General features: G+C 44.9%; 1 protein-coding gene across 2 annotated transcripts in view; it reads left to right on the forward strand.

Moving 5' to 3' along the window:
• The first annotated feature begins 546 nt into the window (after positions 1-546).
• Positions 547-27110, forward strand: part of grk3 (G protein-coupled receptor kinase 3) — a 46117-nt gene continuing 19553 nt past the window's right edge. The window contains exons 1-3 of one of the 2 annotated variants that reach the window (XM_023960439.1): positions 547-2612; positions 2656-2792; positions 18797-18873. In XM_023960439.1, the coding sequence (XP_023816207.1) occupies positions 2680-2792; positions 18797-18873 (190 nt within the window). In that variant the 5' untranslated portion in view covers positions 547-2612; positions 2656-2679. Of the gene's footprint in view, positions 2793-18796; positions 18874-27110 lie in introns of both variants that reach the window. The other variant, XM_023960437.1, reaches the window with a different exon arrangement.

Genomic DNA, 27110 nt, shown 5'->3' on the forward strand with positions numbered 1-27110 from the left:
CGTCCAGACCATACCCTGCCTTTGCCCAACAGTATCTGGGAGGTTAAGAAAGACGGATGAATGAATGGTTTTCAGGAATCTATGACTATACTATACAAAAAAATCTTATACAATGAAATTGGTGGATAAGAATGTTGGAAATGTTGTTTTTTGCCATTAAAAGCAGGTTTGCCTTGAGAGTGCAGTTTTTGAAGGAAGAGAGGAATATTATACTTTTAAGACATATTTTTTTATGTGGGAATCACGTAGAGCGTGAACAAATATAGAGAAAAATACTTAATTAGTTATACTGTAAAAATGTAGGTAATTGTTAAATGTTAATTCAAAATTTGGATACATTTGTTTACATATATGTATATGGAATTTTTTATACATATATTTTTTATAATTGGCGATGTTTTTTATTTTTGTTTCCTTCTTTTAAACGCTGCAGGCGTTCACTCAGGTGAAACTTGTTAAATATTTATCCCTAAACCAGTTTTTCTGCGTCTGCAGGCCTGCCTCTGCGGTGTTGGTGCAGTACTGCGGCCGGCCAGGCGGCGGCGCTGCGCGTCCGCCAGACTCCGCGTGCCTTTGGGTCAATCTGACAGAAACTGTTCTAACATAAATGTAGGAAGGCGCTGCTTCGTGACTGTGCAGTTTCAGGGAGGAAAACGCGAATTTCTGGTTGTGTTCTCTGCCGTTATTCGGCCAATCGTCGCGTCGTCTCGTCGAAGGTCGGAGTGAAAACCCCGAAAACGGCGGGAGTTTCTCCGTAGAGCCGCAACGCCAAGCAGGTTTTTTCGGTAGAAAACAGCCCAATGCCGCTCCGGCCCAAAGGAAGAGCCGCTCCGCGTTTTACCCGCCTCTCCCCGCCGCAGTGGGAGGAAGTCGAACCACAAAGCCAGCGGTGCCGCCGTTCTGAAGAAAAAACCCCAGAAAACACGCACGTGAAGACGGGCTCGCGCTGACCGTGAGCCGTGTTACTGCGGGAAAACGAACAGTTCGGCTGCAGGAAGCGGACATCGCCGCTCGGCAACACTCGGAGAGGCAGCCGCTCTGACTGAACCAGGACTCCCCGAACCCCGACAAGCAGGACCCATCGGGGTTCGATACCGGTTTTTATTTAATTCATATTTCTGAGGAGGGTTTGGAGGCACGGTACGGCTAACCCCCCACCAAAGACGAGCGGGAATCCGTGTCTGTTCAGTTTCTTCAGGAAAAGTTGCAGAGGCGAACCACCGCTCTTCATCTCCCTCCGCCGTCCGCGTCACAGCCGTCCCTCAGTCCGGAGCCCTGCTCTGGCTCTCCTCATGGGAAGCGCGCCCCCCTTCCTCCGTATCGAGCCCGGGACACCCCAGCGAGAAGCCATGGATTATGTTGCCGGACGCTGCTGATGGTTTTCGGGCCTGCTGGACCGTCGAGGGCTGCTTCGCCAGAAACGCAGCGGCACTTCCCCATAAACGAGGCGGCAGCGGAGCCGCAGCCGTTAGCCTCGGCGTCCGTCAGCGCGCAGCTCAAGCCCGTCTGTCAGTGAGTGAGTGGATACGGTTGGGACCGGCGGCGGGGCGGGGGGGGGGGCATTTTAGCACTCCCGCGATTTGAAGCGGCAATAGAGGGCGCCCCCCCACATCAAAGTTTTAGGTGCAAACTGCTTCACTGTTGGTTAGCTAGTTCTGGCTAGTGCTGTTCATTTAGCTAGCTAGCGTTGTGTGGCTAACTAGCAGGCGAACCCAAATATCGACCGAGCCAGCGGGACCCGAGCCAGCCCGCGAGCGGAGGAAGCGGGATCGGGTTCTGATTAGTTAATCCCGCCGATCTGCCCCGACTGGATTTTGGTGCCGAGACCTCCCAAGGTGTTAATCTGCATCTTTTCCGGTCTTGATGGATGCGCGGACGCGGAACACCTCAGCCTGAACAGGAAGCCTGAACCGACGTCAGGACGAACCGACCCGGAGCTCGGATTTATGTGAGACACGAGTCCAGGCTCATGCTTCACCTGAGACCTGCACGCGCTCATCTGTGCCAAAGCCCACGCGAGACATTCGCGTTATTTGATGCCTAACCGAAGACTACTAGAGGCACAAATCTGAGCCCCCCCCCCTAAAAAAAACAAAACAAACTCTTCTTTTAACCCCCCCTCTCTGACTGCTGGTTTGACACCAGCGGGACCGGACACACCGGAGGAGCCCGCCCCCCAGCCCACGATTTTTTTTACTGAAAATACTGCCTGTTTACATTTGAAGGACCCCCCCCCCCCCATCTGAAACTCATGCCAAACCGGGGACGTTTGGAATCATCTGCAGCAGGGACGCCCCCGGACACGCAGACGACCTGACAGCTGTTTTCTGGTCTGGTGAAACGAGGAAGTCGCGGCCTCAACCCCCCCCCCCCCCCCCCCCCTTCCTCCGAACGCGCCCCCTGAGACTCCCGTAGCTTTGCGTTAAATGGGATTACAGAACCGGTGATTTTTGGGCCCGAACACCGATCGATCTCTGGATGACCCCCCCCTCTCCTCTTCTCCCCCTCCCCCTGTTCACGTGATGGTTGTTTGAGGCTCGGTTCCGGTCCTGGATGTTGGTCCGGTCTGCTGCAAGGACGCTGATTTTTCTTGGTTCCCGAAAGTAAAAGGACCCCCCCCCTCCCCCAAAAAACAACCCCGGCTGTTTGGACCCCCCCCCCCCCCCTGTGAGTGGAAAGATGGCGGACCTGGAAGCGGTGCTCGCCGATGTCAGTTATCTGATGGCAATGGAGAAGAGCAAGTCCACCCCCGCGGCGCGAGCGAGTAAGAAGATCATCCTTCCGGAGCCCAGGTAAGGCGCGCGCCGCTTCTGCTGTCTGTCCCCCCCACCCCCACTCACACCCCGCGTGCTCAGTCTTGTGCAAACGTTTCCTCCTTTAACCGCCATGAAAACAAGCTTTCCTCCACGTGACTGGCTCCGCCTCCACCTGTCACCTGCGTGGAAGTGTGGGAACAGTGTCAGCGTTTCCTGCAGGCAGGGGGGGCTCCAGTGGTGCTGATGCAGCTTTATCTCTGTGGAAACATACCCCCCCCCCCCCCCCCCCCACCGCCTCTGATCTGAGGATCTGAGTCAGACTGCAAGTGATTGAACAGGATGTGGCTGAAATTTGGAGATAAATTTATACATAAAATGTTTTTGTTTTTTGGGGGGGGGGGGGGGGGGGGCGTTGTGAACCTGCAGGCCTCAGTCAGAGCTGCAGAAATGACTGAGGTCGAAGCCCCGTGCAGCAGATCTGGATGGTTGCTGCGTTTGGAAACGTGCTCACTCAGCAGAGGCTGAAGTTAACCCGCAGTAACCCTGACGCTTCACTGCTCTGGTTTAACGCTGGTGTCACATCGTCCTGATGCTTTGAATCATGGGAAATACGTGTGAATCCCTGTTTATTTACACATTCACAGCAGTAGAATCAGAATTTTACCAAACGGTCTCAGTGAAGCTGGAGTGTGGAGATGTTTGCTGTGTTTTTTGTTCACTTCAGGACTCCAGCTCCACGTCTGCAGCTTTGTCGAAGCTTCACTGTTAGACTCGATCGTCTCTCATTTTCTGCAGTTTGTGGCTCATATGAACTAAACGGCGAATGTTGGAGAGACCTATGTGCAGGTGTTTGGAACATGCTCAGGTGTGTGATAGGGAGGGGAGAACGGTTCAGCATCACCTGCTGCCGTCCAGAAGGATGCAGCTCCCTTCCTCATCCTCTTCAGAGTCTGGACTGGAGCAGATGTTGCTTCAACACCTGGATTTTCCTTCCAGTCTTTACTTATATTTCACGTGTGATTCTTAAAGAGTCCATGCAGGGATTTCTCCTTCATACTACGTTCACACCAGGCTTGGAAACGTGACAATTTTCTAAGAAAAGTCAATGTAAACATACCTATATCCCCGTTTTGGGCTTCTGCGTTTAAAACTCTGGCGTTTTAAAAAGTGATCATGAAGGAGAAATTGGGTGAAATTATTCGACAGTCTTGTGCATATCGGGATAGAGCTGTGAAGGAAAAAGCCTGGAGCAGATTCATGAGATTTGCACCGCTTTGACACTTCACGCCAAGCCTCTTCCATCCGTGAGTCCATGCGCTAGTATCTGGTAGCAACGGTCAAGTGTGAACACCGTACGCTAAAGGCGTGTTTGGTTTGACCTGAACTCTGGACCAAACCATAAAGCTCTGGTTCTGTGCTGTTAGTTTGTTAGAAAGAACGGAGGTGCAGCCTGATGTGCACAGAGAGTCTGCAGAATCTCTCAATCCTTTCTGAAGTCAGAGGTCCGTCCAGTCACATGCCTAACGTTCCCTTTACTTTTCCCACACCCCTTCATCCTTCCAGCCCCTACAGATGTGGCTTCAGGTTCCAGAATGAAAAGGAGCTCTCCCTGGTTCCTCGGTGCGAGTTTCCTCCCCTGAGGGTCTCCGATGTCTCTCGCAGTTCTCGGCAGTAGCCGATCGTGTTCTCAGATATGTCAGTTGTAGCTGATGTGCATTTACTTCCAAGTGCTTTTTATTGTTCCATAACTGCTGCGTATTCGGCGTGTAATCAGTTTAGGAGCTGAGTTTTACATCATTTATCCCGTTCAACGGTGATTGCATTAACTGAAAACCATTAGTGATCCTCTGAAAGCTGATAAATGTTTCCATCCGGCCGGCCGGCCGGCCGCTCGCGCTTTCACTCTACGTCAGTTTGCTTTCAAAATGAGCTTGTAGAAACTTGAAGCTGGATGGAAGACACCCCCGTTAAAACACACAAACAATGGTTTGTAGCTGGTGGTGAGTCAAAGTGGGACTTGGGTTCCACGTGAAGAAGGATCTACTGAGAATTGGAGCAGGCTGGCCTCTCTGCTGGTTCAGCAGAGACCCAGTACCGCTCCGTGGGGCAGTTGGTACCGGGCCGCACAGAACAACACACAACCTACATTTTTTGTTTTGTTTTATATATAATCTGAGTCTGAAGAAAGTTTTATTTTGTAAAACTACTGGTGTCTCCCCTCCACATGTCAAGCCGCTCGGTCACATGGCCAAAATCCATCCGCTATTTTCTAAATTCAAACGCCCAAGCTAGCAAAGTTAACAAAAAACAAACGTATTTAGAAAGTTTTCTTTTTTTTTTTTTTTGTAGAAAATATCCTGAGATGAAGAAGAGCCTTTGATTTCAAAATAAATCAGAAGTCTTTCCTCCAAATATGGATTCATTGTGACAGTTGTTCCCACAGACCATAATAATAATAATAATAATGCAGATTATTCAGAACTGGCTTTGTAATGTTACGAGGAGGCTGCTAATGAAGTTGTGCATGTTTATGATTGTTCAGACAAACCTAGTGTTAGCGACTGTTTTTTCTTTTTCTTTTTAGCTACATGAAATCTAGTGAGTAAATAATGTTTAAAGCAACTGCAGGTATTTTACTGAAGAAGATTACCTCTACCCTCAGAAGGCAAAACAAACACGAAGCTATAAGAAAAATATGCAATTCAGACGGCCACTTCAGCCCCGTGAAAATATTGTCTGACGTTGAACCACTGAGAGTCCGACAGGTGTTTTACCTGAAGGTGAGCTGCGTGAGAATATTCTGCTCCTGCTTTGATGAATCTAAATCCAGACCTTCTGATTAAAAAGAGTGAACCCTCAACCTGATTCTGCTGGGATCCATTCAGCTCATCAGGCTGCTTTGATAGACCGTCTTCACATTTATGTTGTGTTTTTATGACTCACACAGACTACAATGAAGCACAGACACACCAACCATCAGACTCTGCTTTTGTTCCTGCCGTGTGGGCAGAAGGAAAAAATAAAACACAACAGTGAACATAAAGCGCCAACAAACCGATTCAGTTTTTTTTCAGGAGCGGATTGTGAGAACGGAAGCCTCGAACTTCATCAAAACCTAAACCAGTTTCAAGTTCGAGATCCTCCCAGAGCTTTAGACTGACTTTTTCTTACTGCAGCGGGACAAAAGCTACACATTTTTACCCATATTGCATTTCTTTGCACAGTTTTACAGTCACTTTTGATCCTTCTGTCTGTTTGCTGCTGAAAGGAAGAGGCAGCGCATTTACACCAGCACGAAACGCCTTTCAAATGTTAGAAGCAGTCGCTAAAGCTGGATTGTCAGCCACCGTCCTCCTGCAGTCTTTGCAATAAATGCAGTGAGTTATGGTACGGGCAGGAAACTGGTTAAGCCGCTGCCTTTGACATGAAAACACCACAGGAGTGACAAGAAAGTGGTTACAGCCATTGGTATAAAACAAAACATGACATTTATGTTATGGAAAGACTAACTTTTGCGATAAAGATGCAAACAGATAAAGGTTTGAGATGATGGGCAAAATGGGTCAAATATATAGACCAAACCTTCTTTAATTCCAACAATAAAATACTTCTCTATTACAAGATAACAGATAATGTGGGTTTATTTTATTGATTCGTCTTTTTTTTTTGGATAGGAGTGTGATTGACAGCTGTTCTGTTTTTCTTTTGTTCATATAAAAAAGAGGGGAAGAGTACAAAATGGTCAAAAACACGCATTCTGATTTACTGACTGAAAATATATTTGATGTAAATTGATGTGTAACTTGGAAACAATGTAACAATGATGTAAAAGTTGATATTCCCTGTCAAAAATATAAATAAAATTAAAAAACAGAAAACATCACAGGAGATTTCAGGTTTACAACCCCAGCACACAAACACTTGCATATAGTTCACTATATTATCAACAAAACGTTAGATTTTATGTAATTATCAGGCCCTCATTGATAATACCTCTTTCTCTTTTGAAGTGTGAATGTTTCCTTTTCTCTCTCTTGCAGCTTCTTCCCTCACACCACAATGAAATTCACATTAAAACCAACAGCTGGAATTTATTAAAATCAAGGGAAAAAAAGTCAAATTCAGCAGTTATTAAATCATAAACTCCATTTTCCAGACCCTCAGACTGTCATTCTCTTTATTTTCAACATTCCTCTAGTTTGTCAAAAACAATTGTCACCATGTGGCATCTTACTGCACAATGAAATGTTACATTTTTAAAAGCAGTTCATCCTCACCTGAACCGGTTTCTGTTTTTGTAAAATGCTGAAGAGAATTAATTCGAGGAAAAAACGGATTTGTCCTGAAAACGTTTGTATCCACTGAGCGCATATGGACTCCTGTTCAGCTGTCATCAAGTTTACACTTCAAACTGTTTGCTATCAAATGTTCCCTCCGTTTTATTGATGCTCAAATACAACAACCGCATTTCCACAATAAAAGCTTTTTTATTGTGGAAGTAAACGGTCATCTCCATTTATGAAGCAGCAGAAAGTGCCACCGCTTAGTCCACGCCACCGCACAACCAGAGTATAAACGTGCTCAGACCAAGTCTCAATCATTTTTTATGGATCATTCTTAACAAAAAAGTTTCTAATCTTTCTTTTAACCTTTCTGCTCTCATCATCTGAGGCTACAAACTCTGTTTATTGGACTGCTAGCTACTCGCCTCCCTGTGATGGCAGCATTTGCCAGTGCGACTCTGCACACTTACAGGAATATTTGGACCCTGATGTGGCCTTATTTTGTGTTCTTACCCCAACCGCAGGTTAACTTCCAGTGTCACACAGGTTTTATTTTTTACTTTAGAGCAGCTGGGTGCACAATTGCAGAGTGAGATTTTTATCAGTTGCACCTTTGAGAAATTAGGCGGCTGCTCCGGTGTCCATCTTTTCAGAACCGGCGGGTTTGAATGGGAAAGTTTCCTTTACAGAAGCTCTTTGTACGAATTCATGTAATAATCCACAGCTGAGTCTACACCCAGGAGTAGGTGTGGACTCCTTTGTTTGCCGTCACAAACAGAAGTCAGCTGAACCCAACCGTGCTAGTTTGGAACCACAGTTACGCAAACATTAGCACTGGAGGGTCAGAAGACAAGTTCTGGTTTATGCAGATGATGTTCTGTTGGCTTAATCAAACCAGGATGTTTGATCAACATTGGAGCGTTTTGCAGTCAAGTGTGTAGCAGGAATTAGCAACTCCAAGTGGGAGGCCTAGGCTCTTGTCTAGAAAAGGGTGGTTTGCCCTCTCCGGGTTGGTGGACAGCACCCACCTTCAGGGGAGTAGTTCCTGGATTTTGTTCATTTGGATTGTGAGATTGACAGGTGAATAGTTGCAGTGGTATTCAAAGTAAAAAGGAGCTTAGCAGAAAGGCACAGCTCTTGATCCTACCCTCACCGGTCATGACCTTTCAGTCCTCACCAAAATAACATCCCAATTAGAAGCGGCTAAAAGGGTTTTTTTGGCTGGGGGGCTGGATGCCCCCCTAGAGAGAAGAGTGAGGAGTCACTCACTCCTTTTCCAAATCCAGAAAAGATTGTTGATGGTCCTCAATCTTCTATGGGATGCTGTTACAACCATGTTACTAGTTGTGACCATTGGGTCGCCAGCTTTACCCATCAGATCACCATTTGTAACCATCAGGATACCAGCTATTACATCCTGTTATTAGTTTTTGTCAGATCACCAGCTGATACCACCAGGAGGCCAGCTGTTACCATCAGGTTATTATTGTAATCAGGTTACCAGTTGTTAACTTAAGATCATCAGCTGTTACCATCTGATCACCAGATTTTACCACCTGATCACTATTTTAACCATCAGGTTACCAGCTATTACATCCGGTAAGTAGTTGTTATCAGATCACCAGGTGATACCAGGAGGCCAGCTGTTACTATGAGTTGTTATCAGGTTACCAGTTGTTACCTTCATATTATCAGCTTTTACCATCTAATCACCATTTTTAACCATCATGTTGGCCTCTGATCACCTGTTGTTCCCATCAGGTTATCAGAAATGAGCAGCTGAGGTTTGTGGTTTCAGAGGTGCATAAAGCATTAAGCTAAGGCTTTGGTAGAAGCTGAGTGATGCGGCTGCAGATCAGCATCCAGACTCCTGTTATACCGCAGGCTGGTGAATGCAGCAGCTGCTCTATGTAAGCAGACGACGCTTTCATTTCTGAGCTAACTTCAGCGTTTTCTTTTACAAAAGGAGAGGGGAGCAGATGTGTGCTCGCTGCAGCAGGCTGTGTGCACACTGCTGTCATTAAGGGTGGGGGGGTGGTGCTTCAATGTGGCACTTTGGTGAGAGCCGGCACTGCCGCATTCTCAGGGGGGCCGGGCCTTGCTACTCTGACAGAGAGGTGAGAGTCGTGGAGGGGGCCAAACCAGAAAGCTTTAAAGAGATGTAGAGTCACCCAGAAATAAATGCTGTCGTCTGCAAATTATCTGACGATTCTAAACTGTCTGACAATAGAAGCCAAACAATTTCAATTTCAATGTATTTGTTTGTAGGCTAAGCCCCTTGAGATGTGTCATCTCGTTTTCAAGGGGGTCCTCAACTTACAACAAAACAGGCAAATACCGACAGATACAGTTCAGCAAACCTTACACATGTCAAAACAATGAACAACGTAAAATATACAAGGCAACGAGCAAGCACACACACACACACACACACACACACACACACACACACACACACACACACACACACACACACACACACACACACACACACACACACACATTTACTGCAGCTCTTAGCAGTTAGTTTAAAGGTAAGGGAATAAAAAGCAGGAAAGAAATCAAATTATTGTTTTTTTTATATAGTTTCTGTCAAGCTTCTGGATTTAAAAACAAAACAAGGACTCAAGCAAAGCATTGTGAACAATATTTGTTCAAAGGTTAAAGCATTGACTAGTTGTCATACTCTGTAGGCTACAACCAGGGAACTAGTTACCAAAAGCAACCCGCCGTTGTTCTTCCATTGATACTGAACTTTGAATTTGACCTCAAGTTCACTATTAAGACAACTGGGACAAACAGGAACCATTGTTAAAATCTAAAACATCATTGTGAAATCAAAATTGAACAAGGACAGGTCTGTGCACAGCCCCCTGGATGATCGGTCTCTTAGTTCTCCAGAGCTTAAACTCTAAATCTTACTCGGCAGCTTGGTGGTCTCTTCCGTTCGATGACCATCTCCTGCTCATGCTAAGTTCCTCTTTTGAGGGCCAGCGCTCCGACACACAGCCTCAAAACTCCATGAAGAAAACTGAGCTTCTGATGACCATCCGTCATCCTCTCATTACGTCAAACACGGGTCCAGCTGACCCACCCCTCAAACATGAGCCCCACCATCGGTAAATCCCTGACAGGACAGGAATCTATTTCAGATAGGATGGGTGATATATTGGTGCCAGTATCGGTATCGGACGATATTTGCATAGTTTGAGTTTATCAGTATTGGTCAAAGATTTAAAAAAATCTACAGATATTCTTCTGACTGTTTTTAGAAACACTTTATTTTTTAAATGAATACTTGGTCCTAATAGATTGGGAAGCTTATGTTTCCAGTCAGTAATTGACTGTTTTCAGGTAAATGTTATTTTTGATAGAGATAGACATTGTTCCTAATAGATCAATGGGGAGCTTATGGTTAGTTATGTCCAATATTCAATACATGGTCTGAATGCTTTCAGATATATTTATATGAAGGTTTGAAAGGGATACTTGTTCCTATGAGATCCTTTGCTGTCTGTTAAAAAGCAAAAGTACAATGTGATTGTCCAGTAAAAGAAAAGTTGTGCATTTCTAACAAAAAGGAAATCTAAACTTTGTGTCACTGTAGACACTTAAGTATTGGTATTTGCAAATGTCGGCTATCAACCACAGATGCAGGGGAAATGTCCGTTATCTGGATCAGCCGGAAGAAATTATATTGGCCCATCCCTAAATTCAGATATTTTGTGAGAGAAGCAGTTAAAGCTTCCTGTTAACATTTGTAGATGAGATGGTTGATAAGCTCACACCCTTACAACACAGGTGAAGGTTTTTGTTTTTTCTGTTTGTACTGATTGCAAAAGTGAGATCTTGCAAAAAGGCAACTTTTTTTCATGTTCAGAAGAACTGCTTTGAGCGTCAACAGCAACAGTTTGTTTTTACCTCAGAATGTCCTGAAGTTGTTCAGGTGTTGGTCAGAATCTGGAGCACAAACGTTCCTCATGTGAGCAGACGGCGAGATAGAACATCCTTTGGAGCAAATTATTCCTGTGACGGAGCGTTATCAAAGTCTGGTTTTTAGAAAATAAAAACAGATGTTTTCTATTTCTTTGTTTTGTTCCTCACAGACCTTTATATCTGAGGCTGACACAGACTTTTTACCACTTCTTCCCAGTGTGCTTTTTTTTATTTTTATCATCCTAATAAAAAATAGAATTGTCTATTTTTTATTAAAAACCATCACTTCCCTGCAGCACAAGCAGCTCAGATGTTTGCCGATCTTTTCAAATAAGCGTTGGTCACAAATGTGTTTGTGGTTGTCTTGCAGAAATGATGAATTTGGACATTTGGATGTCCCCTTCTCCATCATTGATGACTGCTCAGGGTCTACAACCTCCAAAAACGCTGACTTTTGGTCTGCTGGTTTGACTTCTTCAGATCAAACCTTGTAGACATAAAAGTTTAATGGTCCGATAAATTAAATTAGATGAGAAATGAACTAATCTAGAAAGGAGCTGTGGCTTGGTCTAAGAGTCTTTGACAATCCCCAACATTCTTTGATGATGTAATATCCTTAATTTATGTGTAGTCCACGAAAAAATCATTTTGATCAATAATTACAAATCTGTTGTTGATCTGTAATGATGAACATAAGTTTCTGCTCTGGATGCTTCTTCCCTCTGTTTCTGGTGTTTGTTAGTATTTTTTCTTTTATTTCTTTATCATTTCAGACAGTTTAGAGCTTTTTGTTTCAAATAAAAAGTGACGGAAATCCCTTTAAAAGCCTCAGTAGGTCAAATAAACCAGCAGTTAGCTGATCAAGCCTTTTACCGTCACGGTACGGATGCAGGGACATTCAGCCAGCGGAGATAAGAGACCAACGTGTGAGACGAGTCCAAACAACTTCAAGACCGGGTTGATTATTTACCCAGCCACGTTGTAGCTCATTGACACACTTCATGCAGCATCCACTTCCTGTTCAAGCTCAATATTTTCATATATGCATACATACTTTGTGCTGTGTGGAGCGTAAATGAAAGCCGGACCTGAACTGAAATGAGACTATGAGGAAGCTGTTCCACAGATGATGTGTGTATGAGTGTGAATATATATATATATATATATATACACACACACGCACACACTATTAGTACATGTTTGTCAGTTACATGTTTGTTTGTACATTGTTGTTAATGTCATTGATAATTAAAAAACTACACAGTAAGATTACACAAAGATACTTTAGTATTAACAGATTTTTATTGCAAAGACAGAAAGCAGTGCCTATCGTATCTCATGCTCTGTTGAAACCCATGCAATGGGGGGGAGCGTGGCATTTCAAAGGCGCTGCTGGCTCCGTACGAAGCACGTGTCACGGAAAACACTGCTTCCTTAATGAGCTTGTATTTATCGACCAGGAGGACACACGTGGGGCGGCTTCATTAAACACTCCGGTTGACCAGAGTCAAAGTCTTCTGCCGGGGACTTGACCTGCCACGGGGGAAAAAGCGACTTTCTGATGACAGACAGAATTTGCGCTCAGTGAATTTAAACGCGCATGTGCAGTGACGTATGTATCGGAGGATGTCCGATTGGCCGTTCTGTATGTCAATCAAGTCCCGTCCTTCGCGGTGAGGATTCTGATTTGCTGATAGATTTTTTAGAAGTCCTTTATAATTGTGGATATTTATCTTTGCTGGCCTGTGATCTACCCTCATGTCCTTGAAGATCTACCGGTCGATCGCGATCGACGTGATGAGCACCCCTGCTCTAGTCTTTAAAAAAAACAAACATTTTTAACAGCAAAACATGTTCTAGAATTGATTCAGTTGGTAAAACTGTTTTAGCTGAAACCAAACCCATGAGGTGCATCTCAGACTCTAAAAGCTTCAGTTCCATTTATTAAGATGAGCAGGTACAGCGAGAAACATAGTCCTTTGTGTTATGTGGCAGTTTTATTCTAGAACACCTCACTCTAGTGGTAAGAACTGGAAATGCAGGACAAGCTGGAACAGTTACTGCTTTTTTATTTTTTATTTTGCGACATCTGGTGACATTGATAGTGATAGATGTGGACATGGACCGTGCTAATAAAGGCTAATAGGTTTCATGTTAGCAGGGAAACAAATCCAAACAAGTTTGACTCTTTTAACTAAAACACAGCAGTAAAATATGATGCAAAATAATCCCAGAATAAATGCCGCTGTGGGCGTTTTCCAGGCCAGGAAGAAAGTTTGTCGGTGAATCAATGCGCATCATCTCTTCTACATCAGCTGCAGGGTTTTTGTTTCTCAGGACAGGCTTGGAACTGTGTAAGGAGGAATAATGATGTTGAAAAGTATCCGAACAGGTGATTCGGGATAAGATCTAATCTAGAATGTGCACTCGATTGGCAATGAATCCTGTCAATGTTTTGTTTTTTTACTGAACACTGAGATGTTCAAAAAAATCTGAGGAAAGTTCAACTCCAGGACTGATGAAGTGTGACTTCACGGAAAAACGTGGAGCAGCTAAAGGATCTTTACTAAACTGTTGTTACGATCTGATCTTATGTAAGCAGAAAACATTCATCTTTTCTTCTGTTAGTGTAAATTTTAGAAACAGAACATGAAAAACAAAAAACAAAAAGACGAAGAACAGATGTAAACTTCAGCACCTGACTCCGCTGATTGTGTTACGCAAGTGTGCTGTCTGGAATAAATCAGACAGATTAAGTATGCGCTGAAGGGCAGCGAGGCGGCGAATGGGGTCAGCAGCGGGGTCTCCCAGCGCCGGCCGGGGTTCTGCTTCGTCATGCTGGAAAAAACAACCGACGGCTTCAGGGAAGGTCATCCAGGAGGCAGCAGGACGCTTCTGGCCAGGATTTGCATGTTTTCCCGCTGAGCTCCTCAGCTGACGGCCGAGGCCGCGGTGGTGAAACGCAGCCAGGAGAAAGATAAATGAGTTCAAGCAGGCCTGATCTGCATCCCATCATCCGGTCAGCATAAAGCCAGCAGCTGGCACCGAGGTTTTACTCCTCGCAGGCAGGACTCGAATGTCTCACTGGCGGATGCTTTCTGTAATTCCTGGAAGATGTTTGGACAGCTGCTACAGGCGTATTTCAAACTGTCTGTGAATGAGTCTGCATCGACCCGCTCTCATGCACTCTTTCAATTAAGCTGTAAGAACCTGTTCTGCAGAACCTGCGATCATCTGGGCACTTGTCTGAGTTTGAGCCAGCAGTTTGAAAATGGATGCACAGACCAGAATCAGAACATTTACTGCTTTCTTACAGAGTTTGACCCAGAAGAAACTCTCTGAAATATTCTGTACTCTGTATTATAATTTGATCAGAATCTAAAACAGTAGAAGACAATAAATATAGACAATATAATGTTCTCAAAGGTGTTATAAACATGACTTTAGTTCTAAGGAGTAAGCTAGACTGTGATATTACTGCCTAACCACCTCCTTTCCCCTGAGATCCTGGATTTCTGACAGTTATTATAACCTGGCGGGGGTCAATAAGCCTGACATAGTCAAGTTTCTGTTAAGGCTAGTAGACTCAGAAAAAGTCCAAATTCCCACCCTAACCTCTAACTACTAAAAAACCATATAGCGACTCTATCTTAGTGCCCTGAATTTTAAAAGCAACGCGGACGCCACGATCACTACTTGATTTTTTCTTTTCAAACAGCGGATATGACGTCATCGATTTCACAAAGTTAAAATCTAATTGATGAGCGTTTTGCGACGATTATTTATGAATCCACTGTTTTCTGAAGATAAAAACGTTGGTTTATCAAAAAATTACATTGGAATACTTTTTTTTTTGGCTAAAATTGTACCAACGCAATGCATTGTGGTCTATATTTGCCGATCTACTGAGCATCAGTGCACACTGGTTTTTCACAGAGACTTATTATTTAATTCATTGACTAAGAAGGACTTTGACAAAATGGATCTAATGTTTCGTTCTGAAGACATTAACTTTAGTCACCAAACTTTCTCACGTGACTAATTATCACCTATTTTTACTAGTTACGTTTTTTTCTAGTTGATAGTTGCTTTATTTATACGTGATTGTTCGAGCTACTTCACAGAAGTGCCCTGTTTAAGTGGTAAATTATAACAGAAGGCGGATAAAATAAAAATATGGGGGAAATCTGTTCATTTTGCCTTTGAAATGTAACACAATTTTAAAAACTGAACAAAGTCAGGAGTCGGTATCGGTAGATTTTAAAAATCCAATGATTCAGAATTGGATCGGGGCCCAAAAGACCCGATCGGGACATCCTTACTATGAATTAACGCTAAATTTGCAGAAAGTGCAACTGCTGCTTTTTATGTCGAACTTCTCTGTGATCAGGTTAAGAAGCTGCAGATGTCTGAGTAATGCAGGAAACTCTATTACAAATATAAAAGCGTTAGCTAATAGCTTAGCAGATTTCAAAGGAGCTGACAATTCTGATCTAAAGGCTAATTGTTGATGGTTCTCATCCATGACTCAACTGCTAAAAATGATGTCCGTTAAAGTGTTGGCATGCAGACCTGAACAAACAGGAGTTCAGACTTCAGCTTCATTGGAGTGGGAGTTTGAAAGATGGCAGCTCTTCTTGGCCTCCACCGCTCGGCTCTGTCTTCATTCCTGCAGCGCTCTTGGTTCATAAAGTGCATTAGCTCCATTGCCTCTGGCGGTTGTGGTCATCAGACCCACAGTTTTTTGTTGTTGCATCCTGGGGTTAACGTCAGGCGTTCACCAGCGTTCAGACTGGGAGCTGGTCACCGTTTGGGGTGACCACCTCTGGAGACCGAAGGCGACCCGTAACGCCTTAAGTGAGCGCTGGCTTGTTGCTGCAGTCAGACTCCCATCCCGTCATAAACTGTCAGCGCCCCCCCCCCCCCCCCAAAAGACGCAGCCTTATCAGGGAGCGTCTTTGGGGGGGGGGGGGGGGATGTCTCTGCCATGTCGGTCATATGCCCCCCCGAGCGAAAGCTGCTTTTGTTTTTTTAGCGCCGACGACTCGGCTGCTGATTTTTGCAAGCTGATGCAGTTTCCTGATATCACACATCTGCAGCCCGCTTTACTTAAAAACCAGATAACCAGATAAAGGTCAACGGCGCCTTCAGACAGCTGTCTCTTTACTGTAGGTTTTGTTTGGGGGGGGGGGGTCTTTCTGCTCCTGAATGATGTCCCATCTGTGTTCTCTAGACTCTTCTGCTGGTTCCAGCTGACAATATTCAGCTGATGACGATACCAGCAGGAAGTTTGGACCCCCCAGCAGTTTCCTGCTGTCTTCATGCGTGGCGCTCGCATGTGGTCGTCTGGCATCAGCACCAGCTTAAGGCTCCGGCCCGTCGCAGCTGTGGCCGCCGCGCTCAGACTTTCAGATCAAATTAGAGACGTGGGATCAACGTCAACCGAAAACTGAGTCTGACAAACAAAACAGCCAAATTTGGAGGAAGATGGTAAATCCTACAGCCACTATGTACATTCCATAGATTCTGTCTATGCTGGACAGATGGAAATGGGTCAAATCAAAACTTTATTTATAAAGCACTTTTCATATATAGGTAAAAAACAAAGTGCTTTACATTAAAACAAAACATAAAAACAAGCATGACAATTAAAAAAAACAAGCACAAACATTTAAAAATAAGACCCCCCTCCCGTACCTACACACAGCCCCCCACTCCTTTCACACCTCCCACCCCCTAACTGATGGGGAAAGACAGTGAGGAACAGGCTGAGCCCTAAAACAAGATGTTGGAAACGCTAATAATTGGAACCTCCCTCTCCGTGAACAGCAGCATAACCAGCCAAATGCAGAATCACAGGCGGGGACCGCTCCACCACAGCTAGGCAGTGATGCAGGTCCCCATCCAGAGCCGCAGCGGCTGAACGGCAGCCGACCCAGAGGGAGGGGTCCCAACTGAGGAGGCACTGGAAATAAAAATGAGAATGAAAAAGTCAACATAATGATAAAAACAATAAAACACGGAAATAAGGTAAATTAAAATAACGCGTTAAAAATCTAGTTTAAGTTCATAAAACAAGATAAAATGGATAAATATATACGTAAATAACTAAATAAATAAAAGTGATAAAAAATTAGCTTAAAGCCAGGTTAAAAAGATGGGTCTTGAGTCTTTTCTTAAAAGCATTAATGCTCTCTGCGGCTCTCAGGTCCTCTGGCAGAAACGGGGGCCATAGTGCTGAAACGCAGCCTCTCCATAGGTTTTGGTTTTTATAGTCTGAATGGTTAACAGACCAGAGCCAGAGGATCTCAAACTGTACGAAAAGATCTGATAATGTGCATGGAAAAAGTGAGAAAAGTTGTGGTCTTTACGTGAAATTTCCACAGATGTACCACAAATGAACTACATTAGAACCATGCAGGAAGTACAAATTAACCACAATTCATTATTGAGTCGTGCTTTTATTCTGTAATTTGAAGGTGAAATGTGCGCCGCATAAGCAACATAAAAGTTATCCATCCGTGGTACATGACATGCGTGGAACGGTTGTGGGAAACCACAAATTTGCGAATGCTCACACGTTTGAGACCGAGTCCGTCTTTGGTGGAAGCACAGACCCAACCTAGATGAAGGTTTAGGGGCGGGGCCATGGCAATGTGCTGGAGATGAAAGCTATCCGAAAACAACGACGGCTTTCCTGAAACCCGTGTCACACAGCCGTACATTTTCCACCTATGAAATGTCGTTCTTTTGGTATCCGTGCCTGATGCACGTAATTCATAAGCATTTCTTGCGTTCGTCGATGTGCGTAGACGTTTTGGCCGACTGGTCTTGACGTGAATCGTTTCATAATTTTTTATCGGTTGAGATGAAATCATAGTTCCTACTCGATTATTACGTGAATCTTACGCAATTGTCGCAATAAATCTATATTTCCAGTATATACTGCACATCCGTCAGCAGAGGCGGAGTCTAGATGGAGGGTGTGTCCTCTGAGTTCTGTGTGCACAGACGGGCCGGGTCTGTGCTCTATCAGAACGGTTCAGGGAGACGTCACAGGTTTGAGAGGTTTTGGACTGGTTTGGTTTTTATGTTAGGTTTGAGTCGAGGCGTTTGACGCCGACTGCTTTTATGAAGAACCAACAGCGAAACCTTTTCTCGTCAGAATGATCAGAGGTCGTCTGAGGATTTCAGGAATCGATCTGACGAAGTGAATCATTGGATTCAATGAATTTCTAAACCCTCCTTCACCTTACTAAACCTCTACGTTATGACAGTTTTGGATCACAGACACTAAGTAGGACTTTTTATCTAGACTCTGATGGTTTCCACGGCAACAGCTCTCCAAGAGGGAGAAAAAGACTTTTGCTGCTAAGAGACGTAGTTGTTTGTTTATTTTGCTTTTTAAATGGTAAACCAGATAAAATCTTGACATTTTAATGTTTAGTTTCCTGTAAAAACAGCTGTTTTTGATCGGATAGAGTTTTCCATCAGGAGGACGTGCACAGAAGGACCGCTCCCTCAGTTCATGGCTCAGTTTTGCACATGCTCAGTGAGTGCCTGCCCAGGTGTGGGTGCAGGTGGAGTTCAGTGCCATGTGTGTCGGTGCTGATGGAGTGTTAATGGGACTCTGGGGGTCGGATGGGGGTGGTAATTGATTCTTTCCGGTTCCCGTGGTGGCGCAAATGTTTCCAGGTCCCCCACCACTCCACTCGGTCAGTCCCAAACCTGGTCCAGAATCCCACCGGGATCCTGGAAGCGGTCCGAGCGTCTGTGCGGACGGTCATTCATCTTGTTCTTCCTGCTCCTGTGTGTCCGCAGCATCCGCAGCGTGATGCAGAAGTACCTGGAGGAGAGAGACGAACTGACGTTTGACAAAATCTTCAACCAGAAAATTGGTAAGTCAGCAGTTTTCATTATCCCTATTGAAGCACAGCGCCCCCACAGGACAAACACCAACACTGCAACTCTGTGAATCTGCTCCTCGTTGTCCTCGCTGAAGGTTTCCACATCGCTGCGTTTGAGTCGTCACGCTCTGCACAGCAGGAAGGAAATGTTTTTGCCTTTAACTTTGTCAGATTCAGAAGCACGGAGGCCTGAACGTTGCGGTTCGGATGTTTTTTATCAGTTTGATCACTGAAGTCCTGCAGGATGCTGCTCGGTTCTTTGGCCTGGCTCGGTTGACCCGCGTGACCCGTGGCGGGTTTGCTGTGTGTCCTGGTTAGCAGCAGCTTCCTCCTTACTCAGAGACGTCTCGGGGGGGGGGGGGGCTGCGGCAGGTTTACTTACTTTTCTGCGCTCTTCGTCCCCGTGAGGATTGCCAGCATTAATTGTCTCCTCGTCTTCGTTTGCAGCTCTCCTCTGTGCCGCTCTCTTCATTTTCTCCGTTCCCTTGGCTGTGCGCTGCTCTGTCTCCCTATGGAGTGCAGGTTCAACTCCTCAGTGAAATGTAATCATTCTCCCATGATGCAGTGCTTCTGAGCATTTAATATGGGCACTTATCTATGATTTTCGGACATTAGGAAATGGTTTATTGCAAGCAATATCTGCAAGAATCTACAAAACAATACGATAATTAGTTATTAAACCATAGGCTGATTGAAAGAAGTGGAAGCAAGCAAATTTATATAATTATACCAGTTTCTTTTCATGAATTATCATTAATCTGAATTGTATACCTTACCAACACAGTTTCAGGTCATTAAGAATCCTTAAATATCAAATCCCAGGACAAAGATGAAGTACTTCATAATTATGTCATTTCAGAAATCATTACAGCAGATCAAGTATCAAAAATATGTGCAGATTATTTTCCATCAGAAAAATCATGAATGTAAATCAGTTTATGGGAAACAAAATGAAGCGATATGATTAGAGACCAATCACTTTAGCCATCGTCAATAATTGATTTTAATATTATAATGATATGGTAATGCTGTGAAATAAAAAGATTCTGTCCGTTGGCCAAGGTCGGCCTTCCTGCTTCTGCTGCCTGATTGACAGCTGTCAATCTTTATCAGTTCCGTGTGCTGTAAGGTCTGCAGACGTCGTTTCGGGTCCTCGTCCTTCTGCAGCTGAATAAGCTGAGGTCAGGTTGTCTGCAGGTCAGAACTTGACCTCACTTCAGTTTTCAATGAAGTGAGGAGCAGTAATCAATAAATGAACACGTTTATTAAAAAAAACTATATCAAATATTAGCTTTTTATGTTTTCACCTGCAGTCTATTGATCACTGATCAATAGACTGCAGGTGAAAACCTTAACGGTCCTGATCAGAACCAGAGCGTTTACTGGATCTTCTGCTTTTCCTGAAACGTTCCTGATGTGTGAATCTGTAAAGTCCATCCGGAACAGCTCGTGCAGAACTTCAGCTCTGAACCAGAACTGGATCCTCTTTGTGGTTCCTCACATCCCCTAAAGTCTGACGAAGGTCACCTCGGGTCAGCGGGAACACATGGTGTTGAAGTTGTTTTGTAGAGTGTGATGAGAGTGAAACCAGCAGCTGAGTCCTGCTGATGCGGTGGTGTGAGCACGTCTGTGAGGCCGCCGGGTTCTGCCGGGCTCAGAAAGGCTTTTCTGTCTGAACCAGCTGCAAAATTCATCTCCAACTGTGAGAACAAAGACCACACGGCGCTCCAGAACCGTCCGTCACAGTGGTGGAGGCTTTTCGGGGTTACTAAGCGAGTGATCCCATCGAAGCTGGGTCAGAACAAGGACAGATCGGTCAAAAACCAGGCCTGTTCTGGATTCCTCTGGATTTTCAGCTGCAGCTCAAACAGCTGATTCAGAAGCTGCGTTTGGATTTGTTTGCCTGCTTTCAGACCGGTTCTGGGTCAGCTGAAACTCTGACTGCAGAGGTGTGGAGCGTGACAGGCAGCATTTGAATGTCAAATGTGGGGCTTTAGTGACAAGAGGTAGCTGTTTCTGCCACACTTTACATCATGCAAACACGGCCTGCAGAACCTGGGAGCCGTTCATTTGCAAACACGCAGAAGGAGGAGCGGACAATCGTTCTCCTGTTACTCCACAGCCCAAATCCCGGATCAGAACCTCTCTCTGCGCTGACGTTTGTTGTTGCCTCTCTAGTCCATGGCTCCTACTTTTTTTTTTTACAGTTTGTTCACAGCAGAATCAACCTGCAGCAGGTTTCTATCCCTCACAGCAGCTCGTCCTTGGGCTCGACGAGCCTCGCTGACTGTCATGGCAACCAAGGTCAGGAGGGAGAGGCTGCTGCTGGAATGCTTTCATCCTCCAGAACCGAGGTTTTCTTAGGTTTAGTGTAGGAATCCAGATCAGGAAACTCAATGAACAAACCAGACCATTTAAAAAAAAAAGGGAAAGTGAAAGTTTAGGGGCCGATTGTGGCTGCAGAGGAGATCCAGAGCACAGTGGCGCCGTGAGGTTCTGCTCTAAAGCAAAGTCAGTTATGTAACAGTTTGTGTTGTCATTGTGCTATAAAGACAGACCATAGACAAAAATATAAAACAGTTGTGGCTCTAGAAGACCATTTGTTGGTGGATGGAGAGGAAGGGATACTGCCCCCTACAGTTTAGGAGGAGAAACATCTGCATGCAGGTCCAGATCCTCGGGGATCAACTGAGAGAAGTTCGACCAGACCGACCAGACCAGACTCCACTGCAGAACGACTCCACTGTTGACCTAAGACCCACTCTCATGAAAATAGGGTTTTTAACATGTTCTCGGGGCAATTCTCAGATAGTGGAGACAAAATATAAAGAAAGTTAGGCTTAAAACTGCATTTCTGGATATTTCTTTATTCAAATTGTTGTGAATCAGGAGCAGTTGGAAAAAGCTTGTATTTGTGTTGTAGAAAACATGCTGGGCGGGGCCACAAGCTCCCAGCTCCGCTCCATTCCGATGCATCCACTTGCAGACGAACAGATCCAGGAATGTCTTTGTTTTCCTCGTCCGAGCTGGAATCTGGATCTAAACTGTACGGATGGATAGAGCTGGATAAACCATTTTTGTTGCACCGATAATGTTAGGTGGGGGGAGTGAGGGGCTGTAAGCTATCGGGAGAGCGTGTAAACAAAGAACTCTCTGCTACGAGGAGTGGAAGGAGTGGGATTTCTGCCCGCCAGCAGTCCCGCCCACAACTCAGAGGGGAATTTCCGATGAACTTCTTCGGCTCTGCAGAAACTAAGTCCTAATAAAAACGACACGTTAGTTGACTCTGGCTGGAAAAGCATAATCATAATTAAAAGAGCCACTGGGAACGCTTTGGAAACAGATCAGAGGATGCTGGGAGTGGGGCTTTAATTGTTTTAACTTTGACATAAACTCGTAAGAAATGGACTGTTTCTGTTTAAACATGTTTCTGTTGACCAGCTTCAATTGTGGTTTAATGAAACCAGAAGTAATGAAGTTCAAAGTCCCACTCCGATCATCCTTTGATCCGTTTTCCTCCGTTATGACGTTTTGAGCCATGATCGTAACCCGGGTCGGTTTGAAGCTGCTGCTAGTGGATGATGCATCAGAATGGAGTGGAGCAGGCCGCTTGTGGCCGTAGCTTCCAAAACATGTTTGTCTTTTTCGCAACGATTTGATTAAAGGAATGTTCAGAAATGCAATTTTGAGCTAATGGTTATATTTGGCAGAGAAAAGGACTTCAGCAGAACCAAGCTCATTCCATCTGAAACTTCAGAAAAAAGTGGAAAACCATCAAAACCCTGCAGACGCTTCGTCTGTCCTGCAGCAGCAACAAGATGCTGCTCAAGTTGTTTAAAGGTTAAAAACATTTGATCATCAGCAAAGTGTTTGATGCTGCAGAACCGACTGATGCTGGCTCCATGCTGGATTTGAACAAAGTGATCAGCTTCTGTTGGAAGGCCTTGGTGCTCAGAATGTGTGTCCGAGGCCTCCGTGTCTGTCAGATCATGTCCATGTGAAACCTGTGGGCTCTGTTCGGTCCCGCCCTGAGTCACGGCCCGCTCCGCCTCTTTAGCTGATTGGTTCGGTTCCGCTTTGCCGTGGGCCTGCTGGATTCGGGCCTCACATCTCTCATCAGCTTCAGTGGAAGTGGCATCCACTCTGAAACCCGCTCTCTGCCGTTTCCACCCGGGTAAAAATGTTCACATCGCCTGTTAGCCGACACACGCGTGTCCAGAGCTTTGCGCCCTGCAGGCGACATGAAGCAGGTTATGGAGGTGTGTATTATTGTGTGATGATGACGTGGTTGCCAGGCGTCCTGTCAGAGAAAAAGATGGCCCCGAATGGATCTGGAGACGGTTCTGTTTTGGATCCGACCCGCACCTGCTCTCCTTCACAGTCTGACGCGACCTTTGATTCATAATCCGACTCCGCCGATTTCACAGCGGCTTATTAACAAAGACAAACCAGCAGAAAGCGTGAAGCGGAGGGCTGCGGGAGCTGCAGGCGGAGAACGGCTTCATCCGCAGAGAGGGTCATCGACGAGTCGATTGGGATTGCATCATGCACGCCTGTCCGCCTCGCAGCTCTTCCTCTCCTTCCATTCTTCTCTCCTTCCTCCTCTTCTCCCAACGTGGCCTCGTCTCCTCTCTGGCTCTGTCACTCTTGCCTCGTTATTCTCTCTCCATCTGTCAGACTTCTGGAATGGAAGATGGGGAGTTGTGCGTTGCCTGGCAACTGCGGTTGCTGTGGCAACCTCAGCAAAATTGCTGCCATCCTTTCTCTTTTTTTTTTTTTTTTTTTTTTTTTTTTTTGGAGGGGGGTGTGCTGTCAACAGGGAGAAATGAAACTGATTAAAGGAGAAATAAAAAAGGTGATGAGAATTGGAGGTGTGTGCGAAGCGGGGGTGGGGGGTTGCTGAAGACGAGCAATAACATGAAACGGCCTCTGTGCGCTCACGGAAAACCGCCGCCATGTTTATCTCTGCGCGCGGCCACCTGCCCGTTTGTTCATCTGCTGTGCCGGGCGGATGACAGCAGCTCTGCAGGCGCCGAACGCAGTGACACCCGAACAGGACGGCGAGCGCTGCTTTACAGGAACCTCCCCCCATCACCGGCGTGCTCCGGCGGCACACGTTCAGGGGATTTTAGGGCTGCACGATACGGGGAAAACTCGCGATATTAGAGATTAGAGATTAACGATATAATTTGCGGTAAATAAACAAATAGCAAAATAAGTAAAAACATAAGAGTTTAAAAATTATACTCCAAATGACCCTCGTCGACATAGGTGACAAACATCTAACGTAATAGGCCTCCATCTGATTGGTCAAATCCATAAGGAGATTCATTTGATTCGTTAAATGCTTCAAGCTGCCATAAGGTTGTTTGAACACATTTCAGGTTTACAATTTATTGCGATTTCCGCCATCTTCTGCGATATACATATTGCAGAGCTGGATATTGCGATAACGATAAATTTGCGGTACATCCAGTTGTTCTTTTATAACCAGTGATTAAAGAGGGGTCCAGATGTGACCTTTGACCCAGCCACTTTAACTGTCAGAGATGTACAACCTGTGATCACATGACCATTTTAGCCCCATAGGGCCTCATGGGCAACCCCCTCCACCCCGGATGTCCCCCCGTCGCATGTGTCAAACTCTAGGCCCGCGGGCCATTATATCCGGCACGCAATGTCATTTTATATTGTTGGTATTAATGGCCCGGCGATATGCAATGCTGGAAACAAATGAACTACAGATCCCATCATGCAGCGTTTCTGCCGCCGTGTTTCCAGCGTGAAGACCTTTCAATGAATCTGCTTTTATTGCCGTAGAAACGTGGCGCACAGCAGATGAATGGGAATCCTGATGTCCTGATAGTTTCCTCAGCCGACTCACCCCGGCAGTGGTGGAGCGGGTCGGCCAGTGATCGAAGGGTTAGCGGTTCGAGCCCCGCTCCCCCTCGGTCAACCGTCGTCGTGTCCTTGGGCGAGACTTCCCCCTCCCTGCCTCCACTGGTGTGTGAATGCGTCTGGATGTCCCGGTGATGGTCAGAGAGGTCGTACTGGCAGCCCCGCCTCTGCCAGCCTGCCCCAGGGCAGCGGTGGCTACTTCACTAGCTCACCATCACCAAGTGTGAATGAATAATGGACATTCACTGTAAGCGCTCTGAGCATCTGGAAAAGGGCCGATAAATCCAATCCATTATTATTATTATTATTATTATCATCAGAACCATCTCCTCTGCCGACTGATCTCCTCGTCGCTGCTGTGTAATGTGTTTACTACACAAGTGTGTGGTTGCCTAATGGATGGAGATCCATACGACAACTCCATTAAGTTACAGCACTTAAGTTCCACTTGACCCTGAAGGCAGAAGCTGCTGCCGCCTGCATGAAGAGCGATTGTTGTGTTTTCACACATTAGTGACTGCAGAGACGCTCGGCCTCCAAGCTGGAGAAAAAGTTCTCCATCTGCCTCTGAGCAAGAGATTTTCAGCTGCAGATGATTGACGCCTGAGCATTTTAAACCCATGAACTCATTCAGTAGAAAGTTTCTCTAACATTTATAAAGAAAATGAAGCTCAAGTTACATTTCCCAGTATTTGGTTTTTCAAATCATTGTGAAATCGCTCCATTCTGATGGATCCACTTTTAGACAAACAGATCCATGATTGTCTGGATCTAAATCTGGATCTAAACTTTACTTTAAAAAGGAAGATAGCTGTTGGTTTTAAGGCCACAGGATCTGGAAAATACATTTTAAAAACCTAAATAGATGATTGAAACAGGGTTGATACATTTATGATCCTTCAATAAAAACAAATTGAGACTTCTTTCAAAACAAAAACATCCAGAAAAAGCACTTTATTGGGTTAATTGAAATTTATCTTAATAAATTAAAATGTTTCAGCTCAGTCTGGAAGATTTTTGGCTACTTTGTGTCTTTTGGGACCCATCCACTTTGGCGGGTTTTGTTCTGGTCTGGTCCTGGTCTGGTCCAGGTCTTTCTGCAGTTGTGAGACTTCACCTGAACTCTGGTCTGGACCAAACAGATGAACTCCGGTCTTCTAGAGCAGTGTTTTTCAACCAGTGTGCCGTGGAGAAATTGCCCTCATTCACTGATCTAAAAACATTTCCCATCTCCAGGAAATCAGCTCTTTGCTCATCCAAACAGGCCCTGATAAAACACTGAGTAGTTAGGAATATAAAAGATCTTAAAATTACTTTTTCTTTGTGTTTATTTAATTCTATTAAAGACATTTTGATAAGAATCACGGTACCGCGATTTAGCTGCAGCTATAACTGTGTAAGAAAAAGTCCCGCCCCTTTAACTGTCTCCGCCAATCATTCTTGAAGGTTTAATCACATGTCATCAGTCTGACCAATCAGAAGTGGTTAAAGTCTTCACTTCCTTGTTCTTAATCCTGCTGATAAAGTCGCTCAGTTCTAACAAAAATACCAGCTAAAGCTCATCTTTAGCTGGTGGTTCATTTCTTAGAAAAAAACAGCTGCAACTTCCTGCTTTTTCTGCCACAATTATCACAAAAATCCACGTGAGATTGCGGGGGGGGGGGGGGGGGGGGGGCTGTCGATCAATACAGACCATGAATTTTTGCTTTTTTTTTTTTTTTTTTTTTTGGATGCTGGTGTGCCGCGGGATTTTGACTTGCTACGTGAAGACAAAAAACAGTTTCTATGGAAGAAATTTGACTGAAATAAACGCAGAAGATTTTTGTTCTTTTCCATCTTGGAGGGTAAAATGAATCTCAAACAGAAAAAGTCATTTTTAACATCTTCTTAGATGTTTTGCCAATAGTAGCTCTACTGTAATACCATCAAGTATTGATGCAAACATGCTGTTATCACTGAGAGATGGTAGTGCTGACGCGGCGTTTTCCAGCCCTGGGGGAGGCGTAGACGCCCTCAGGTGTCTGGAATGTGCACAAACCCGTATCAACTGTCCCAGATCGAAACGGGCGGATTTTCCTGGTTATTAGACCGGACCGTCAGCTGTCTAACGTAAACAAATGTTTATCATTGTGTTTGTGCTTAAACACACACCAAAAAGAAACTGATGCACAATCTCTGTTTGTTTTAGCAAACTTACAAGCAAAGAGAAGACGCTGCACTTTGACCTCTTTGTGTTTCTTAGTAAAAACCATTAGAATTGACCTTTGCTTGTGTCTATAGTGTCGACATATTGTCTAGATTAGCTAACACAACAGCAGCCTGTGCTTCTC

The sequence above is a fragment of the Oryzias latipes genome, chromosome 12, assembly GCF_002234675.1.
Source record: "Oryzias latipes chromosome 12, ASM223467v1".
Classification (NCBI taxonomy): Eukaryota; Metazoa; Chordata; class Actinopteri; order Beloniformes; family Adrianichthyidae; genus Oryzias; species Oryzias latipes.